We start from the raw sequence: 17,551 nt of genomic DNA on the forward strand, positions 1-17,551 counted from the left end.
CATTGACCGATTTAAATATATCTTATACAAACCACGAGAGAAGCGCAAGAAAAACCACATTATCAGCCGCATGGAACTCGATAAAATGCAGTAAATTTCCTGTAATGAGCAACGTCGATAATAATACACGCGGACAATAGCTTGTCAGTTTTATTTTCCAAGCACATAATGCTATTAATTAAATTTCTTTGAACTTGTGCCACGTATGTATATTTGAATTGAGGATGAGATAATTAAAAAACTAAAAACAAACGAAATTTAATATAAAAATGCTTCGAGGTCGCTTCAGCGGTTTTTGTGTAAAAATATATAAAATCTGTAAAAGCTAATCTATTCATAATGTATCGGAATTCATAACATACGCGAGGAAGAAACGTCCGCATTACCGATGTATCGTATAAATGTGCAAATCTCTGACTATATTCCGAATTCTCAGATGCATTTTCTAATAGGAAATAATCTCGCGAGTCGAACAATTTTTCTCTGTTACACATACAATTTTCGAGGTATTCACTTACGACCTGCAGATCATCCATTTTATGTGCTATTTCAGATCGCTATAAATTTTCTCAAGCCTGACAGTTAGATAAGTGAAGTGACCGAATAATGCATCTCTCTCTCTCATAGTTAGGGCAATGCAGGTCGAGCCCTCCCTCGGGAGGGAGGGTGGAAATTTCACGTAACCTGCTTTTTCTTGGGAGCTGGAACAAGGTCAGCGTAGCGCAGCTTCGAAGGGCGGATGAATATGGGTGGTGACGCGGGCGGGCAGGTGGAAACGCGCACGTGTGCATAGGCCTGAGGACACACCACTCGTGGACACACAACTCGGACGTGTGCGCGACGACAGGCGACTTTACCGCGCAGCGAGGTAGCGCGTAATAATATCGCATTGTGTGTCGCGCTCGTGAATATCCGAGACCGTTGGGGAAGGTCGCGTTCGTCCGCCGTTTCCCGTTCGCCGCGTGGATAAGCATAAATCGGAAATTAATTCCTTTCATTCTACAATCGCAAAGATTCAGTACCGAGACGAGTCTATTTTAATTTTCCCGTATCTTTGAATGCTACAATTTGCCATGTATATTTTTGAAACACATTTTATTTTATTAGTATTTCTTTGCAAATTTTTTGTATTTACGAAATCAATGAAAGAAAATATATTTACATAATTTATAAATAGTTTTAGTTTATTAATATTAGAATTAGCAAATCAACATATTTTAGAACAACTAAAGCAGTCAAAATAACTGATTTGTAATTTTTTAAAATTGTTCAAATTTATAGGGCGCATTTTCTGAGATTTTTCATGATTTGTGTTGCAATATGTAAATGATTAAATTGATCAATTTAAATATATTTTCTTCCATTATAGATACATATAAAACTTAAATAGTAGAAATATATATACTTATATAAATAGTAGAGATAATTATAATTATAATTTAATAAATTATAATTTCAAAATGCAATTTAATAATAAAATTTCTCAAGCGTTAAATGGCAGAAATTAGATTAACGCTTCCTTATAGAAATGTGTATGCTTTCTCAATTTAGTGACGATCAATAGCGAGGATTCATTATAAAGGTCCATTTCTAACCGCTGAAGAACAAGATGGCGTAGTTGGATGCTAAGTACGTATTAAAAGATGAATCTCCGACCATATGAGGATTGCAAGCTGCGAGCGCGGATATCGATTTGTTCTTAGATTTAAAGTATTTCGGATAGAACAATTATTTTCTCTCGCGTTGAGAATTAGAACTATTATTTATCGTGTGTCACACTCTCTACAACATTTCGGTACCTAATTTTGTATTCAGCTGTATTCGTATAAAGAAACGTTTAACGTTTCATCGATAAATAAATTCTTTTCATGTCGACATATAATCTGAATAATAAAAGAAGATTTAAAGATTCATGTATAGGCCTGTGTACTTCGTCGAATTTACACATCTTTGGAAACGTAATTCGGTGTGCATGTATTTAATTAATTTGCAAATACACATAGTTTGAGTACTCGAGTACCACAATATCCGTCATGGATATTGAAATACGCGGAATGTTTCGTATATTAAATTCCATCAAGAAATCAGCATTGTAAAGTAAACGTCAAGAATTGCGACCTGCATATAAAGCTGCATTAACCTGAAACACAGAGAGAGCACGTGTACGGCACAGGAAGGGATATAAAAACCTATATGAGGGACCTCCTCTTCCCGGAATTGAGAAAATAGATTTCCGCGAGAAGAAGAAACCGCCGAGATCTCTCGGCTTTAAGGGATTTCCCTAGTCACATGACCCGAAATGGATCCTCGGCGATATTCCATTCCTGAATTATGGAACGACGATTTCAGGTTGTATGCATCCCATTAATGTCGAAGCAGGAGGATTTCAGATATAATATGCGACAATATTGATTCTAACGCACGCGAAACAGCAATTTCGATTAAATAATTTACGTTTGAGCTACCTATTTTTCTCCGTCTCGACTTGATGTCTAAATGAAAGAAGAATTTACGTTTACGACAAATTAATTCCAAACATAACAAAAAAATGAATATAATAAGTATATCTTACATTTTTACAATATATTTTAACAAATAATTGATCAAGAATTAAATCATGTCTCTTTTCAGAGCTGTCGACAAAACACTTTCTCGAGAATCGTTTCAGTTGAGTACTACGTAGTAGTAAAATCTATATATGATCGGACACGATACAATCGATTGAGCAAAATGTATATATTCAGTTTATATTCTCCGGAAAAATATATATACCTTTCCAGTCTACCATTATTGCATTATTTTAAATACGAAAAGTTTGTATTGTCACGGTAGGATAAAAAGATTTTATTTAGAAAACGTGTGTCAAAATGATAGATTGCTTCAACGCGTCTCAGCACCATCTGGAAGGCTTATTTTGTGAAAAGAATTTATACATCTTTATATCTTGCTGATGATGTTCACAAGGAATATCAAAATATTTAGTGTGACAGAAATATAACATTCGTTTTTTAGTTATAGATTTCATAAAAATCTTTTAGAATGGTTCTCTTGGTTAAACAAAAGTACAGCCCTGAATAAAAGTCTCTAAACGACCTACTTGTATTTACCTTACTACTGCTCGCAATTTTTTATAATTAATCGACCGTGCAGGAGCGATCTCGTTATCCCTCTTCTGTCGAGATGTCCGAACGCAGCCGTGAAAAAAGGCACGTAACGTGTAAAATCAGCGGCGGGCGTCGCTCCGGAACGGATAATGGAGCGTGACGAACCTCTGATTGCCGCTCTGAGGAGAGAACGCTCGTCATTGGACGCTGATAAAAAAAGTAGCAGGTGTCAGCCGACGGCGCGGCAGCCGTTGCAAAAGCGATCTAAAAATATAATGTTCACTCGCGTCGCGTTGGCGTAAAATCGCGGCTCGTTCACGCGGCATGTCCATCGATGTGACCCCGATATGTAGTCGCGATGTTCGTCGACTCTGAAAAAAAAAAGCGCATCGCCTTTTGTTGTCCACGGTAAAGTGGTAATAAGCGGCGCGAGACATTCGAGAGACGAGAGTAGATATTACTTTCAAAGACTGGACGTGTAGCGGATACGCGACATGTAAGAACGTTTTAATATAACGTTTAAATGTGAAATAAAATAAACATAGTATATATATATATATATGTAAATACATATACATATTTCTCAAATTAAGGAAAACGCCGTTAAACGATCAGAATTGGATCTTGGTTGTCTAATAATATTATTTGCGTGAATTTTACGTGCACTTCTTCGCCTTGGCAAATCACGCGCCGTTACTTTTGGACTTGAAACGCAGTCTCAACCAAAGCCAGAACAGCAAAATCACACAATTAAATTGATAATCAATTTAATCACACTAACACACATTTTTTAGGAAATTAGAAATAAACAATATGAGAAATATGGTAGAAAAGTATACTTGTTTATTAAATAATTTAACACGAACACCTTGTTACGGCTTTGTGCCTTTTCTTTGTATGTTTGATTTTTAATCATTTGAGCCTTTTTCTAGATTATTTTATTTATTAATTTTTTATTTAACATATAGAAAAAAGATTAGGGATAACGAATTATAGTTAAAAATGTTGCTTGAAACAATTCTGCCGATTGAATTAATCGGCATGCCTGAGGTGGTCGAATTGATTGAGACACCCGTACGGAATGAAGAAGATTCAGTTTCGAATCTTGGTTGGGGTGTCATTTTTCGCAACATATCCGATATATTCCGTATCCTATCCTATGTATCCCATATTTCTCGTATGGTTTATTTTTAATTTTTTTAAAAATGTGTTAATGTGATTAAATTGGTTATCAATTTAATTATTCTGTTCTGGCTTTGATTGAGACTACGTTTCAAGTCCGAAAGTAACGGTGATTTGTCAAGGCGAAGAATTGCATGTATAATTCACACAAATACTATTATTGGGCAACCAAGGTCCAGTCCTGACCGTTTAACAGCGTTTTCTTTAATGTAATATCATATCTCACTTATTTATTGTTATATATTTCTCTTTTTATATTATTTTACATTAAAACGCTACTGTATAAGAAACCTTCTAATATATAAATTAATATTATAATTAAAATTATATAAAATTGATATAGATAATAAATCGAACTTTGGATTTTCAATCATTCTGTTTCTGTAAAATAAATCTTTGTCTTTTATTATTCAAAATTGCAATTATAGTTTTTTAATTTTTTGAGAATATTAAAAATTATATGTGTATAGCTTCTATAAAATTTATTATCTCAAATTATTTTTTATTTTCTAATAGCATAAGAAAAGATAGGCGCTTCTCACAAAGTAGCAACAAGAGATCTTTGTAGGTATGAATAATAAACAAAGTACTATGTTTGCATAGTGTCACGGTAGTGAGAAGTATAAGTGGGTGGTGAGACACTTAGAGCGTGAAGTGTTTCCTTTTGGATTATCAGTTCTAGAGAGTCTACTGAGCTGTGAAAGATAATGGAAATTCCGCCTGTTTTAGATATTCGTCTGTGAAGCGTTTTTTGTCTTTGATACTAAATTGTCCCGCGCGACACATGCAATTTTCTCAGCAATCTTGCAAAGTATTCTTAGAAAAGTTCTTCTCATTAAAATAGAAAAAAAAAAACATTATAAAGAGACAAAAAGCATATTAAAATAAAATACTCTTTTTCCCTGACTATCTTTCTAAAAAGAATAAATATTATTTTAATGTTAACATATTATTGAGGGTAAATAATGTGTAAATTATATATAACAATATAACATATAGCAAGAGTACAATAATCGATATTACTTTAATTTAGTACCTATTTATTGTACGTTGGATAAAAAAAAATATATCGTAAAAAGATGCTTTCATGGACGTTTAAAGTTGACAAAGCTGCAGCGTTACATCTCTGACAAGTGATGACGTGGATAGAGGCTACAGACAGCACACGAAGGACATCATCCCCTTTAGAAGGGCTGCAGACAGACAAACCCTCCAGGCTCCCTTTTCCCCACCTACTGCCGTACCCATTGCCATAGCAACCCCTTGCATTCAGCGCAGCTAGGTTAACCAACCGATCTGCCCCTCGTGCCGTCCCCCTTCTCGTCGATGGAATATCTTTGTTGAACAGAGCTTGCAGAGCGCGCTTCCACTCTCTTTTCCTCGCATTTTAATCCAGGCCGTAGCGCGAGCCTTAAGATTCAATAAATTTCAGTAAATTGGTGTGAAAGTTCCATCAGACGTTCCGCAACGAGGCTAAAATACTTTTTCTTTAGTATTTCTAGAAAATCTTCCATAATCGGTTTACAAATGGTTGTCGATCGGAATATTTAAATTTCTCGGAATTTTCAAGTAGAAATTACAGAAGATTATGTTTAACGTTCAGTGAAAGTATCTCGAGAGATTTCAATAATCTTACGGACACACATATCACTCGAGTTAACGATTCAAACGAATTCGTAGCAAATATAAACAGATTTAATGAGCTCTCAAGACCTTGGGGAATAATTTTATTCAGCAATGTTAATCAATATCTTTCAAAGATATATTGCGTACAATAAAAGATTTTAATATACTTACTTGCGTTAAAGATTATCCTTTTATTATTATCCTTTGCTGTGTATAGAGACAACGAAAAATGATTGTTTCCGGAAATGTTTCACTATCCGTTCTTGTAAATGGCTCAGAGAGGAGTCAGAGGACCTTAAAATATCCGCACAATTGAGCTATTTTCTGGACAAGAAAGAAAGCACAATTTCTATGAAAGAACAACTTCCCCGCACAATGGAATAAAGTGTATTAGCTCATTGCAGTAGCCGCGGTCCGTGAACTCGTCAGACAGTTCAACGGGCCGAATGATCACCTCGGTCGTTCCCGAAATCATTCGTACTTTATTCGTTGTCTCGACTGTGTCGAATTCGACGCATCACGAAGGAGAATTCGCTCGCGACCCCGCGGCGGTTTGACCGTTTAGATTCACGACATCTCGTTCATTTATCAGTAATACGTCATAGCCGAGGTCGTATGGTGGTCCCGGTGATTCTACTTGGAGAAACTTGGATAAAAACCCGATTGAAAATCCGACAAGTCATAAGTCTTTCGTCTTGTGCCGGGGAAAGGGACGTTGTTTTCCTGTAGAAAATGAAAATACTCGCGGTACTCGGCACGTTCGCGGTTTTAATCGCCGGTCAGGATACGAAAATCGTGGTGTTCCCGCCCACTTCCGGAAATGGCTCGTCTTTGGAGACGGAAAGTAAAATTGACCCGGCGCTTCAATCGGATATGACGCGATCAATCTTTGCGACCCTCGCACCGCCGCCGCCGCCGCCGCTACCGCAACCGCAGCCGCAGCCACAGCCGGCGATGCCCTGGGATTACTTTTTCCCCGGTAAAGATTTTTCTATTTTAGTTGCTCCAAGAGAAAGAGACGGCGTCGTTTGATCACTTATCCTTTGTGCGAGGCTATAATCAAGCTCAACGCGTCGCGCTTCGGTCGTCGCATTAACATCTCAAAGCCGAGAAATCATTTTGAAATTGGAATGTGTCACTCGTACTGTTTTAAAGGAGGAAAAAATAATGCGCATTTAAACACAAGATTTGTTTGATAATTTCTTGGAAAATTGGGCTTACTTAAAAAAGGCAAATGCTGTACGATTGCGTAATTTTTATATATTATTGATATGAGTAATGGTTACAAAGTAATTAAAAATGAAATAATTAAAAAAATAAGTATTTGATAACGTTGCAATAATATAATAATGTAATATAAATATGTGGGTTTAAGTTGCTTTATTCACACTTGCAGTGGTTCATCTACACGATACATATTGTTAATACCTTTTAAAAAAATGTTTTAGTGCCTCAACGAGCGTTTCTGCATCACAGAAGCGAAAATATACCATATGGATACGAGTATGGCAATCCTGCATATCCAGTAACGCACTCGATAGGGCACTCCATCGGTCCAACATCGAAACAGCTTGTAATAGTCAGTTTCATCGGTCTCTTGCTGCTTTTGGCGATTATACAGAATACGCTTAGCGCTGTTAAGCGGAAAGATACGATAATAGATCTATTATCATCCAGGCAAAAGCGGGACGTTTACGCTACGCATGATTTTCATTCCGTGGTACGTTATTTGTGATGTCGTTAAGTTAAAGAGAATCCTTTCAATAATAAATTTCTAATTAAAATTACATTATATTTAAACTTGTACGAAATTAATAAATTACATATATATATAGAAGTTTCTTTTCGAAGTTTCTGAATTTGAATTTCTTTGGTTTTGATATTTTTAAAAATTTAGATCATTGTGGAATTTATTAATCGCATGTTTAGAAAAAAGTTTTCTCAATTTAAAAATAAATTTGGAAAGTTATAAGTTAAATTTCAAGTTTTTTGTCACTCGTCTCAGCCGCGAATATAGCCGGGCAAGTTTGCTGGACACTTGGAAGCTTACTTACCGTGATGAAACATTTCGTTTCTGTTGGCTGAACAAAATTGCTAGAATAAATCATGAATACCAGACTTTGCAGCAAAAATGTTTGTGTGCCAGTAGTAGATTAAGACTTTCAACGAACTTTTAGACCCCGGAGGAAGAAGAGATACTTAACAGCGATGCCAGAGTACGATGCATACAGAGGACGATCTGTCTTGAAAATCGCAAGCTCTTTAAAGATTTGGGCGCACCTGGTGAAATGCTGGCAAAATACTTGACGTAGGTTTTACTGTTATTATTTTTAACAATGCATTTTGTATCGAAATTACGCTGGAAACTTAATATAAAGATAAAAAAATTACTGAAGAAGGGAAAGAAATACCGGATAAGTTTTTCGCAGTCAGTTGCATTCAATAATAAAAACAAAATTGTAATAAAATTTACATATCTGTTCATGCAGTAACTATAGTTTCGATTGAGTTTAAATTCAACTAAATATGAATTTAATTCGCGTTAAAAATTAGCACTATGATTTTTCACAGGAAAGACATAGAGAAATCGTTCAAGTTATCCTCGGGTTGGGATCGACTCGTGAGAGATGCAGGTGCAGCGGGGATTCGAGGCGAGAACTGTGATGTACTTTATAGAGATTGCGAGATTCCCGTAACGAAGAAGATACATAAAAAAAATGTCCTAACAAACATAAAAGGTCACGATAATTTTAATTCAACTCGTTAATATTTCAGAAGTTATGAAACGCTTTATTTATACTTTTGCCTCGTGACAAACGTGAATCAAATTATGTGTACCTATCTGCTATTTTAAATAAATCGAGAAATTTTTAATATCTCAAAATTAGTATTTGTCTTCAGAAAACAGGAACATAACATTAACATTAATTAACTAATGTGTACACGTATCGATATACTCTTTCCGATGTATTGTGTTGCCGTATTAATCAAAATTATAAATAAATGGACTGGGTAAATAAAATAGCCGGTGATATTAATGACTTTTTAATTTTAATTACAATATGCTGCGTTGCATTGTTCTTTATCTGCTACAAACATCGACATCTAGCTTGAACTATTTTAGATAGCGTCGCTATGGGACACACTTCATTTGCACACTCACACACACACACTCTCTCTCTCTCTCTCATCATCGGAATTATAAGAAAATATCAAATATCGCGAACAAAATGGAGACATCGATCGCGTCTTCGGCATTTTGTATGTTGGCCTGTTTTCTTGTCCTCCTTCTTCCATAAGTATTCGCCCCTTCCTGTCAGCTAATTATACAATAACGCTCCCAATATTATCATTAACATTAAGGCATAATATGCTTATAAGTTTTGTATCTCAATTTATGTGTCACATGGTACGCTAATGTGTCATAACACGCTGAACGCGTAAACTTACACTTAAATAGACGTGAGATCGCTCGTTATGATAGTCCAAAACTGCGCCCCAAAATTCTACTTCAAATCGAGGATTTATTAAGAACAGTTTTCCGAAACGTGAGATAACATGCTATGTGGGTGAAGCTATCGTTCCAAAAATCAAGGTAGAAAAGACTCTTACTAGAAGATATCCAGAGAAGATCCTTGCGACCTTTTAAAATAGATTAGAGAAGAAATTAAATTATTTAAATAGGATGCTTATACATAAGCATCAAAATTGCATTAATTTAGAAAGACCAAAACCCATGGCCTGAAATGTCTTGACGATAATCTGACTAAAATCAGTAGTCATATGGTCATGACGATGATAGCCGAGTCGATTAGAATTCTTAATTGCTCACAAATTCTTTTATGAAACTTTGGATGTCTCCTCAGAGATCGATCTGAATCCCTCATTACGGTCTTATTGTCTCACGCTCGGAATCCATCCGAATCAGTAATTTACTTTGTTAGAGCTTACTCTGTTCGCCCAATCATTTCTATATTTTATTTAGAAATTGATTGAGTGGAATTTTGGAATGCAACGGAGCTATCTTGTAACGGAATAAATTTTAACGCATGCGTTAAAATTTACAACTTTCCAAAGAGAAGAGGTAAAAAAAACGTGCAACGCAAAAGTGCATGCGTTCGCCGGGAAAATTTGCCTGAAAAAAATTTTGATTTAATATATATTTTATTAAATGTCATCGAAAGGATAATGAACTATCTGCAAAATTTTATATTCTTGTTTAACGCATGCGTTATAATTAATATAACATGTTAATGGAGTGATAACGCGTTGGAAAGGTAACGCGTGTCTTATCGTGTCTCGTAAACGCGTCTTAAAATCACCGACATCACATTATGCAAATGATGCGCTTAGCCAATTAATTTTTACATACCTCTTTTGTATATACCTAATCACTAATGCGCAGTCTGTAAACCGATTCGGTGCGACTCAATATTTCTCGATTATGTATTTTATAGAAACCGCCGCGTTTTTCTCATTTAAGAACAGGCATCCCTGGTTAAAGAGAAGACCTGATTTAAGAGGAAATATCTTTGACTGTATAATCATGGACTGTCAGTTACCTCCACTTTTCCTATCTTCACAATATACTCTCGTTTAAGAGGAGGATTTCCCGGTTAAAAGGGACAATAGATTAAAAAGAAAGAAGATTAAAAAGAAATTATTTGTATGAGGAAGTACCCTTCTGAAGATACTCCCGGCTATAGAAACTAAAATAGCCAATCGACTGGCTCTCACCAAAAATCGATTTAGCATATGCTGGTGAGTAAATCATTTGAGCTAGCAACAGCAACAGCACACGAATACACGTCGCACATATTGCTATATCCCTAAAGAGACAGATTTCCATCGACGTAGGTACGTCTCATTCGAAAAAAAATGCGTGGAAATCATTTAAATTATATTGTCGTAATAATCCTTATCATAAACATGTGTTGATCTATATAATCATGCAATATAAAGTTTTCAAATAAATTGCGAACGCTTGCATGATATGATCAGCATTTTATGTGTTTGTATGTGTAATTTAAAATACACATCTTTCTTTCCATTGCTCTGTCAAGCAGTGACTGATACTACAGCAATAAAGACGGAATTTTCGTAATTTAAAACTTTCCTCGAAATAACGAGTCAAATGTCACGAGTAAAGGTGCAATCCTACGTAAAGGAAAAAGCGGAACGCAAAAGAAGCATAGTGGGAGGTAACCAATCAGAATGTTTCTCCAAAAGCGTATCTGTTCTGATTTTAAATGACCGGGTTTTCCATGCACCAGAAAAGACAGAAATACGTAAATATCAAAAGAAACTAAAGTTATAAAACTAAAGCTAACTAGCAATAAAGAGAATTTTTGCTTAAATAGAAAAAGGTACGAGACTCGAAGATATAAAACACATCAGATAATAATAGAAAGACCGATTACTCGCCAATTGGACCTTAGTTAGCTTTAGTTTGATTTTGGATTAATTTTATAAGTCATTTAGTATAAAATTGAATTACTACCTATATTAGATTTCGCCTTTTCGTTTATCATTTTACGTATTCTACTTCAATTTCTCATTTTATTTTTATTTAAAATTTTTACATTTTATTTTTTTTATATTTATAGTATATATAGGCCCGCTGCCTTAAAAACACAAGAGCAAAAGAACGTATGGTGAGACACTGCATTTACAGGGGTAATCCGAAGCAGTCTTGTGGTAACCGACGATGAATTCCGTCCCTTTCCGCTCTTTCGTGCAAAGCCAGGTTTAGCCGCAATAATTAACACGTTGTTTGTCATCTTGATCGGCATTATTGAAATTTTTTAAAATGTTTGTTTGAAAAATAATGCCGTTTAATATAAAATTTTGAATATATAAATAGCTAGATGTAAAGTATAAAAACACTGTAAAGTAAGAGGTGCGCAATTTAAGACATTACTTATATAAAGATATATAGTCTTATATATATATATTTAATCATATTACACAATATTTTATCATATGCTTATAATAATGAAAATTCTACTGTGATGTACACAAGCCACAGTAGAATTTTGATAAAACATAAAATTTGCTAGGCAGACAACGTGTTAATTTACGCTCAACGAATATCGGGTCATTCACAATACAAATATACCTGAAATTAACACCTGCTTTCTTTCAACCATTATGTACTAATGTTCTGAAAAAATTTGTCAAAAAAATAATATGATCAACATTTATAGTGTGACAACTGCTGTAATAATTTGTCATCCAAGAATGATTTTTTTATTCATTAACTATTTATAAATAACCCGACATTTGATCTGCGATGCTGCTGATTAATAATTAATTAATCTGCACTGGTTGAGAAATAAGTAGTTAAAATATAGAAGTGGAGAAAACTACTATACTATTACTGTTTCATATTCAACCAAAAAATTGATTCGCGATATCGTTATATATGTTAAATTATCCAGAAATAATTTCGATTTTCCTCATGTAAATGTAAACAGCTTGTAGCAACAGTTGTAGCTCCGCGTAAAAAAATTTTATTAATTAAACTAAAACTGTTCAAATAAATAGATTTTTTTTTAATGTAAGAGATTAGTTTTTATCCTGCTAAAAATGTAAGTTTTTCAGTAGCTTTTAATTGTGAAAAACTTTCTCTTGCAAAAAGCTTTAAACACCAAATAATTTTTTGTCAAAGAATTTAGATGAAATAAATCTTTAAATTCCCATTTGTTTAATTTATATTGTGTCTCGCCGTGTGTGTGTGTGTGTGTGTTCAACTTTCGAAAACTTGGAAATTTTTAGTTTGGTCCTTTTGTATACTTCGTCTTTTCATCATGCACTTTCTCTCTGTGCTCGTAAACGTCACTTTCGCCGTACTGTGTTGCGAGTCCATGTTTACATTGACAAAAAAATGCTCTCGTTAGTGCCTATCGATATTCGCGCGTAGTAATTTAAATTCCAGCCGAAAGCCATGCGTTATCATTGTCGTCGAAATTGATGGATCTTAAACTATGATTGTGGGGTGTTGATAAGAGAATGTCTGTCCTTTCACCGAGAAGTCCGAGAGTCGAATTGGGCGCATATATACTTTGGCTAAAGTTATACGTCACGAGTAGAACTTAGCCCGTCCTATTTGTGAGCTTTTTCACGAATGGAAAAAAGTAATTTACCGTTGGAAAATCATTAAGCGACGCTCCTCGAACTTTACTTCGAATAACGAGGAACGATTGTTTGTACGATTGTCCATGGGCACTACCCTGATAATTACGACTTTGACAACTTTGGAGCTACTGTCTACTGTGCATTTTCAGGAAAATGCCTGTATATAGGTCAGAAAGGCTCATATTGTTCACAAAAATACACACACACATACCATCAATATAAATGTCAATTAAGTGTTTGAGTTTGGCTTCCGGATTGGTACTGCGTGAATTTTTCATATTATTCCGGCGTTTCATGAATATTTCAGTTTAATTCGTCGTTACTATCGTATTATAAAGAGATATCGCTGTCTTCTGTAAGAAACGCATGGTTCAAGTCATACACGCTTGTCGCATTTTATATAATTTAGCACATGTAGACGACTTGGAGTTTTTAGAGCCTTCAATTGATGATGAATATCCTGATCCAGAAGCAGCGATTATAAATACTGAAAATACATTGGTCAATAACGCTATCGCTATCGGAAAAATTTCCTTTCTCCCTCTTTTCCCTTCAAAATTGACGAAACCGCGAGTTGCAACGCTCGTCACGCTAAAAATGGACAATCGTTGCGCGGTAGTCATGTCGTCATGACTGAATTTGTCATGTTGTTTTATCAATTGAGCTCATATTGCGTAGCCTTCGTTTTACTGAATTACTCTCTCGAGTTCATAATGATGCCCTAAGTACATTTCATACTCCTTTTTATTCCACGGGGAAATTGACAAACCCGCCTGACTGATGAAGCTCTCGCGTCGAAATGTTTTACGATGCGCCTAATACTGAGAACGACGACGGACCGAGTGTCGGCGAGGCGGATGCTGAATGGAGCCGTGCTTCTTGGCCAACTCGCTGAATTGCAGATGCATGTCGTCGTTTGATGAAGGACAGATCGAAGATCGGCACACCCGGCACGTATACCAGAGCGGTAAAGCGCGGATGTGCTTCAGCCCCTGAATGTACCTCGCTACCAGAAGAACACTGGCGAATACTAAGGTGGGTGTAAAGAACTTCGACCCTGATGCCGCCCATCGCATGTCAGACTTAACTACAGACTTTCGATCGATTGTAATCCGATACCGAAGCTCTCGCAACGACTTTGAATGTCGTGTTGCGGTTACTATATATATATATATGATTGACACATACATATATGTATACCGTGCGAAGCCCATGTATCTCTCTTTCTATTTTAAATTTCTCGATAAAAAAAAAGACATTGTTCCATATTCCTGTAGCGTAGTGTAGTGACGTTGCGACTGTCGCGAGAGAAATATCTTTCAAACATTGACGATCGACCACATTAATTTTTTTCTTTCTGTTTTAAATGATATAACTCTTTCCAACTAATTAAAAACTGAATTTTTATCAGCTATTTTAAATTTTAGAAAAATTTACTAATTTTTTCCCATTTGCGAAATACACAAATTCGGAGATAAGTTTCTTTAAATATTAACTTTCTTATAAAATAAAATATCTTTTCGATGACTTTTTTTTTTTTTTTTATATTTACAAAATAAATGACCAAAAATCGTAAATGACAAAAATAATTTTGATATCTTTGTTAGGAATTAAAATTTCATATAAAATAAATAAATAATTTGTGATTTTGACCTATTTTGCTATATTTGCGCGTATCATTTAGCGGTTTGATAATTGTCGTAAAAGAGGATTGCATTATATGTTTCGATAATTAAACTTTTATTTAAAGAGTAAGTGATTAGAAATAGTATCTGTGTATATACAGGGTGAACTCAATGCCAAAACTAATATAGATTTAGCACATAAAAGTAAGTAAAAACTGTCTAATTGTTTTGAGCATTTTTCATCAGTTGCCATAGTTGTTCTGAATTTTTTAACACCTTTTGTAAAGCTTTAAACAGAACCGCTGTATCAGTTTTAGCACTGAGTTCAGAGACACTCTGTATATGTATAATTTTTAAATTTATAGTGTTATATCTTTATATTTTTATATCTTTATATTATACCAAATATTACATATTATATTTATATATAATTATTTATGTAATTTTTTATACATACTTTCTTCGTTACATGTTTTTATTTACCATCAATTGTAATTGTGTGTGTAATCGTGATCGTCCATCACTATATTCATTTATTCATTTATTAAAGAAAATATATGCCTAATTAAATAAAATCTTTCATTCATACTTAGCTAGTCTATCTATCTCTATTTCTATTAATAAATAAATTGATTTATTAGTTATAATAGCGAATTAAAAATAATTTATTTATAATAGAAGCAAATTATCAAAATATAAAAATGTCAAAATATATTTTCTTAGTAAAACACTAAGTAGTAATAACAATAATAATAATAATATTAATAATAATATATACATATAAGATAGTGACATTGCGCTTCAAGATCCCAGAGTTCTATCCCTTCTGGCGAAAAAAATCCGTCAAATAATATAATAATAATAAAATTGATTTTGATTAAAATTTAGAAACGAGTAGTTTTAAAGCTTTTTGGAACATTAAATTATATTTTCCTTCAGGTCTATTCTATTTGAGTTATCTGTAATCGCGAGTAGTTTAATAGAATTGTAATTAATATCGATAATTAATAACCAAATCTCAAGATTCGGAAAGTAAGACAGTATCCTGAAAAGTCTTATCTAAAAATTAGCATATTATTATCATTGTTATTATTATTATCTTGAAATATATGTTATCTTGAAATTTTTTTCCTGAAATATTAGACAAAATTCAGTAAAATTCAAAAAGAATTAGTTTGTCTAATTCCCATAGAAAAATAAATTTTCAAGGCTATTAAAAGGCTAAACATAGATAACGATATAAACAAAATTAGTAATCACACATTTGTATATTTTAAATAATTCTAATAGATATAAGTTGTAGCGACAAAAATAGGTTCATTGAAAAGTAAACACTTCTTACGAGACATTTCATACTTTACGTTAGAATATACCAAAATAAAATACGAAATAACCCCTAAAAACACAATTGTTGACCTTTTTCTAAATTATGTACTAGTATCTTTATATGCACGAAATGACTAGACTTTTTTTCTATGTTAAAATCATACGACTCAATTTTTAGAAAATGCTAATAATCTTAAAAACTTAAATATGAGCTTAATTAAAAAAATTAAAATATTTGTCTCCTCAAATCAGACAATTTCTTCTTCATTCATTTCCTATAGCATCAAAAGTATACATTTATGAATAAATTTTAGCCGATCGACTGAAATGTCTCTGATGGTAAATAAAAACATGTAAGGAAAAAATTATTTAATTCCAAGAAGCAACTTTTATATTATAATTCAAATTTTTGACGTTCCTATAGTCTAGCTGCTATGCGCCGAACTCATGATGTATTCCATCAAACTCTAGATACGAAAAATGCATGATTTATGTAATTATATTTTAATAGGAATGTAATTATATTTAACAGAAAATAAATTTAAAATGTGAGACTCTGCAAATAAAATATCTTTTGATCTGTATAGATCTGATGTATCAATCTATGTGTGTGCAAAATATATTTTGATTTTAATCTTACTTTTTTATTCTCATTTCCTTTAGATATATTTAAACCTTTTAGTTTAATTTTTCCTAACTTGGAAGAAAATGCATTAAGACAATAAAATTTCAAACTTTTGTTTAAAAAAGATATTTGTTTGAAAAACAAATATTTATAATGTAGACTATGTACCTACGAGATGGTTTATGAAATTAACAAATTAATTATTCTTGCATTTTTCTCTAAAATTTTATATATAATTCTCTACAAAAATATTCAAATTATATTATCGATATTAGAAAAAGAACTCTCTATTATTTATGTGAGTTTAAACAAACGAGTTTTTAAAGATTTAATTTTATGGAATTGGAAATAAAGACGCAATTTTATAGAAATTATCATAAAGTCAGTATTCAAAGTAACATATCTCCGAAAATACTGCAAATTTTTTAAGTATATTTTAATTTAAAATTTTCTTGGGTTTTATTATTATAGCGTTTATAATATATTATAGTATTTAAATGTTAAAAGTTCCGAAAAGTTGTTTTACTTTAACAAAATAGTCGTTTTGACGAGAAATAATTCTTCATTTGTCGAAACACAATGTTACGACTGTTTATCGCTATCGCGAGACTTTTGCAATGCAACTAAATGGTGCATTAAATAATTAATCCTTGATCATTTGTTGAACTGAATCGTGTGCAGTTTCAGCACCTTTTCGTCCAAGTAGATAGTTGTGTATTATAAAAAAATAATTCCTACAAAAATATTTTCTTTTCATGTTTATTCCTGTAGCTAATATTAGATGTTATTACATATTATCAAACAATAATGTATTCTACAGAGCAATTGTTGAGCTATTATCATGAGAAAACCGAAATTTATTTCTGGACCACGACTAATACGACATTTGGATAAAATTCGAAATCAAGCGATAACAATTTGCGAAC

The 17,551-nt window shown here is 33.3% G+C and overlaps 1 protein-coding gene across 1 annotated transcript; it reads left to right on the forward strand.

Annotated features, from left to right (window-relative positions):
* The first annotated feature begins 6,521 nt into the window (after positions 1 to 6,521).
* On the forward strand, positions 6,522 to 8,887 carry LOC112464480. The gene is made up of 4 exons (XM_025031484.1): positions 6,522 to 6,891; positions 7,361 to 7,632; positions 8,090 to 8,220; positions 8,484 to 8,887. The coding sequence occupies exons 1-4, from the start codon at positions 6,645 to 6,647 to the stop codon at positions 8,677 to 8,679; spliced, it is 846 nt and encodes a 281-aa protein (XP_024887252.1). The 5' UTR covers positions 6,522 to 6,644; the 3' UTR covers positions 8,680 to 8,887.
* Positions 8,888 to 17,551: the final 8,664 nt, after the last annotated feature.

The sequence above is a fragment of the Temnothorax curvispinosus genome, unplaced genomic scaffold (assembly GCF_003070985.1).
Source record: "Temnothorax curvispinosus isolate PA1 unplaced genomic scaffold, ASM307098v1 QBEX01014262.1, whole genome shotgun sequence".
Taxonomy (NCBI): domain Eukaryota; kingdom Metazoa; phylum Arthropoda; class Insecta; order Hymenoptera; family Formicidae; genus Temnothorax; species Temnothorax curvispinosus.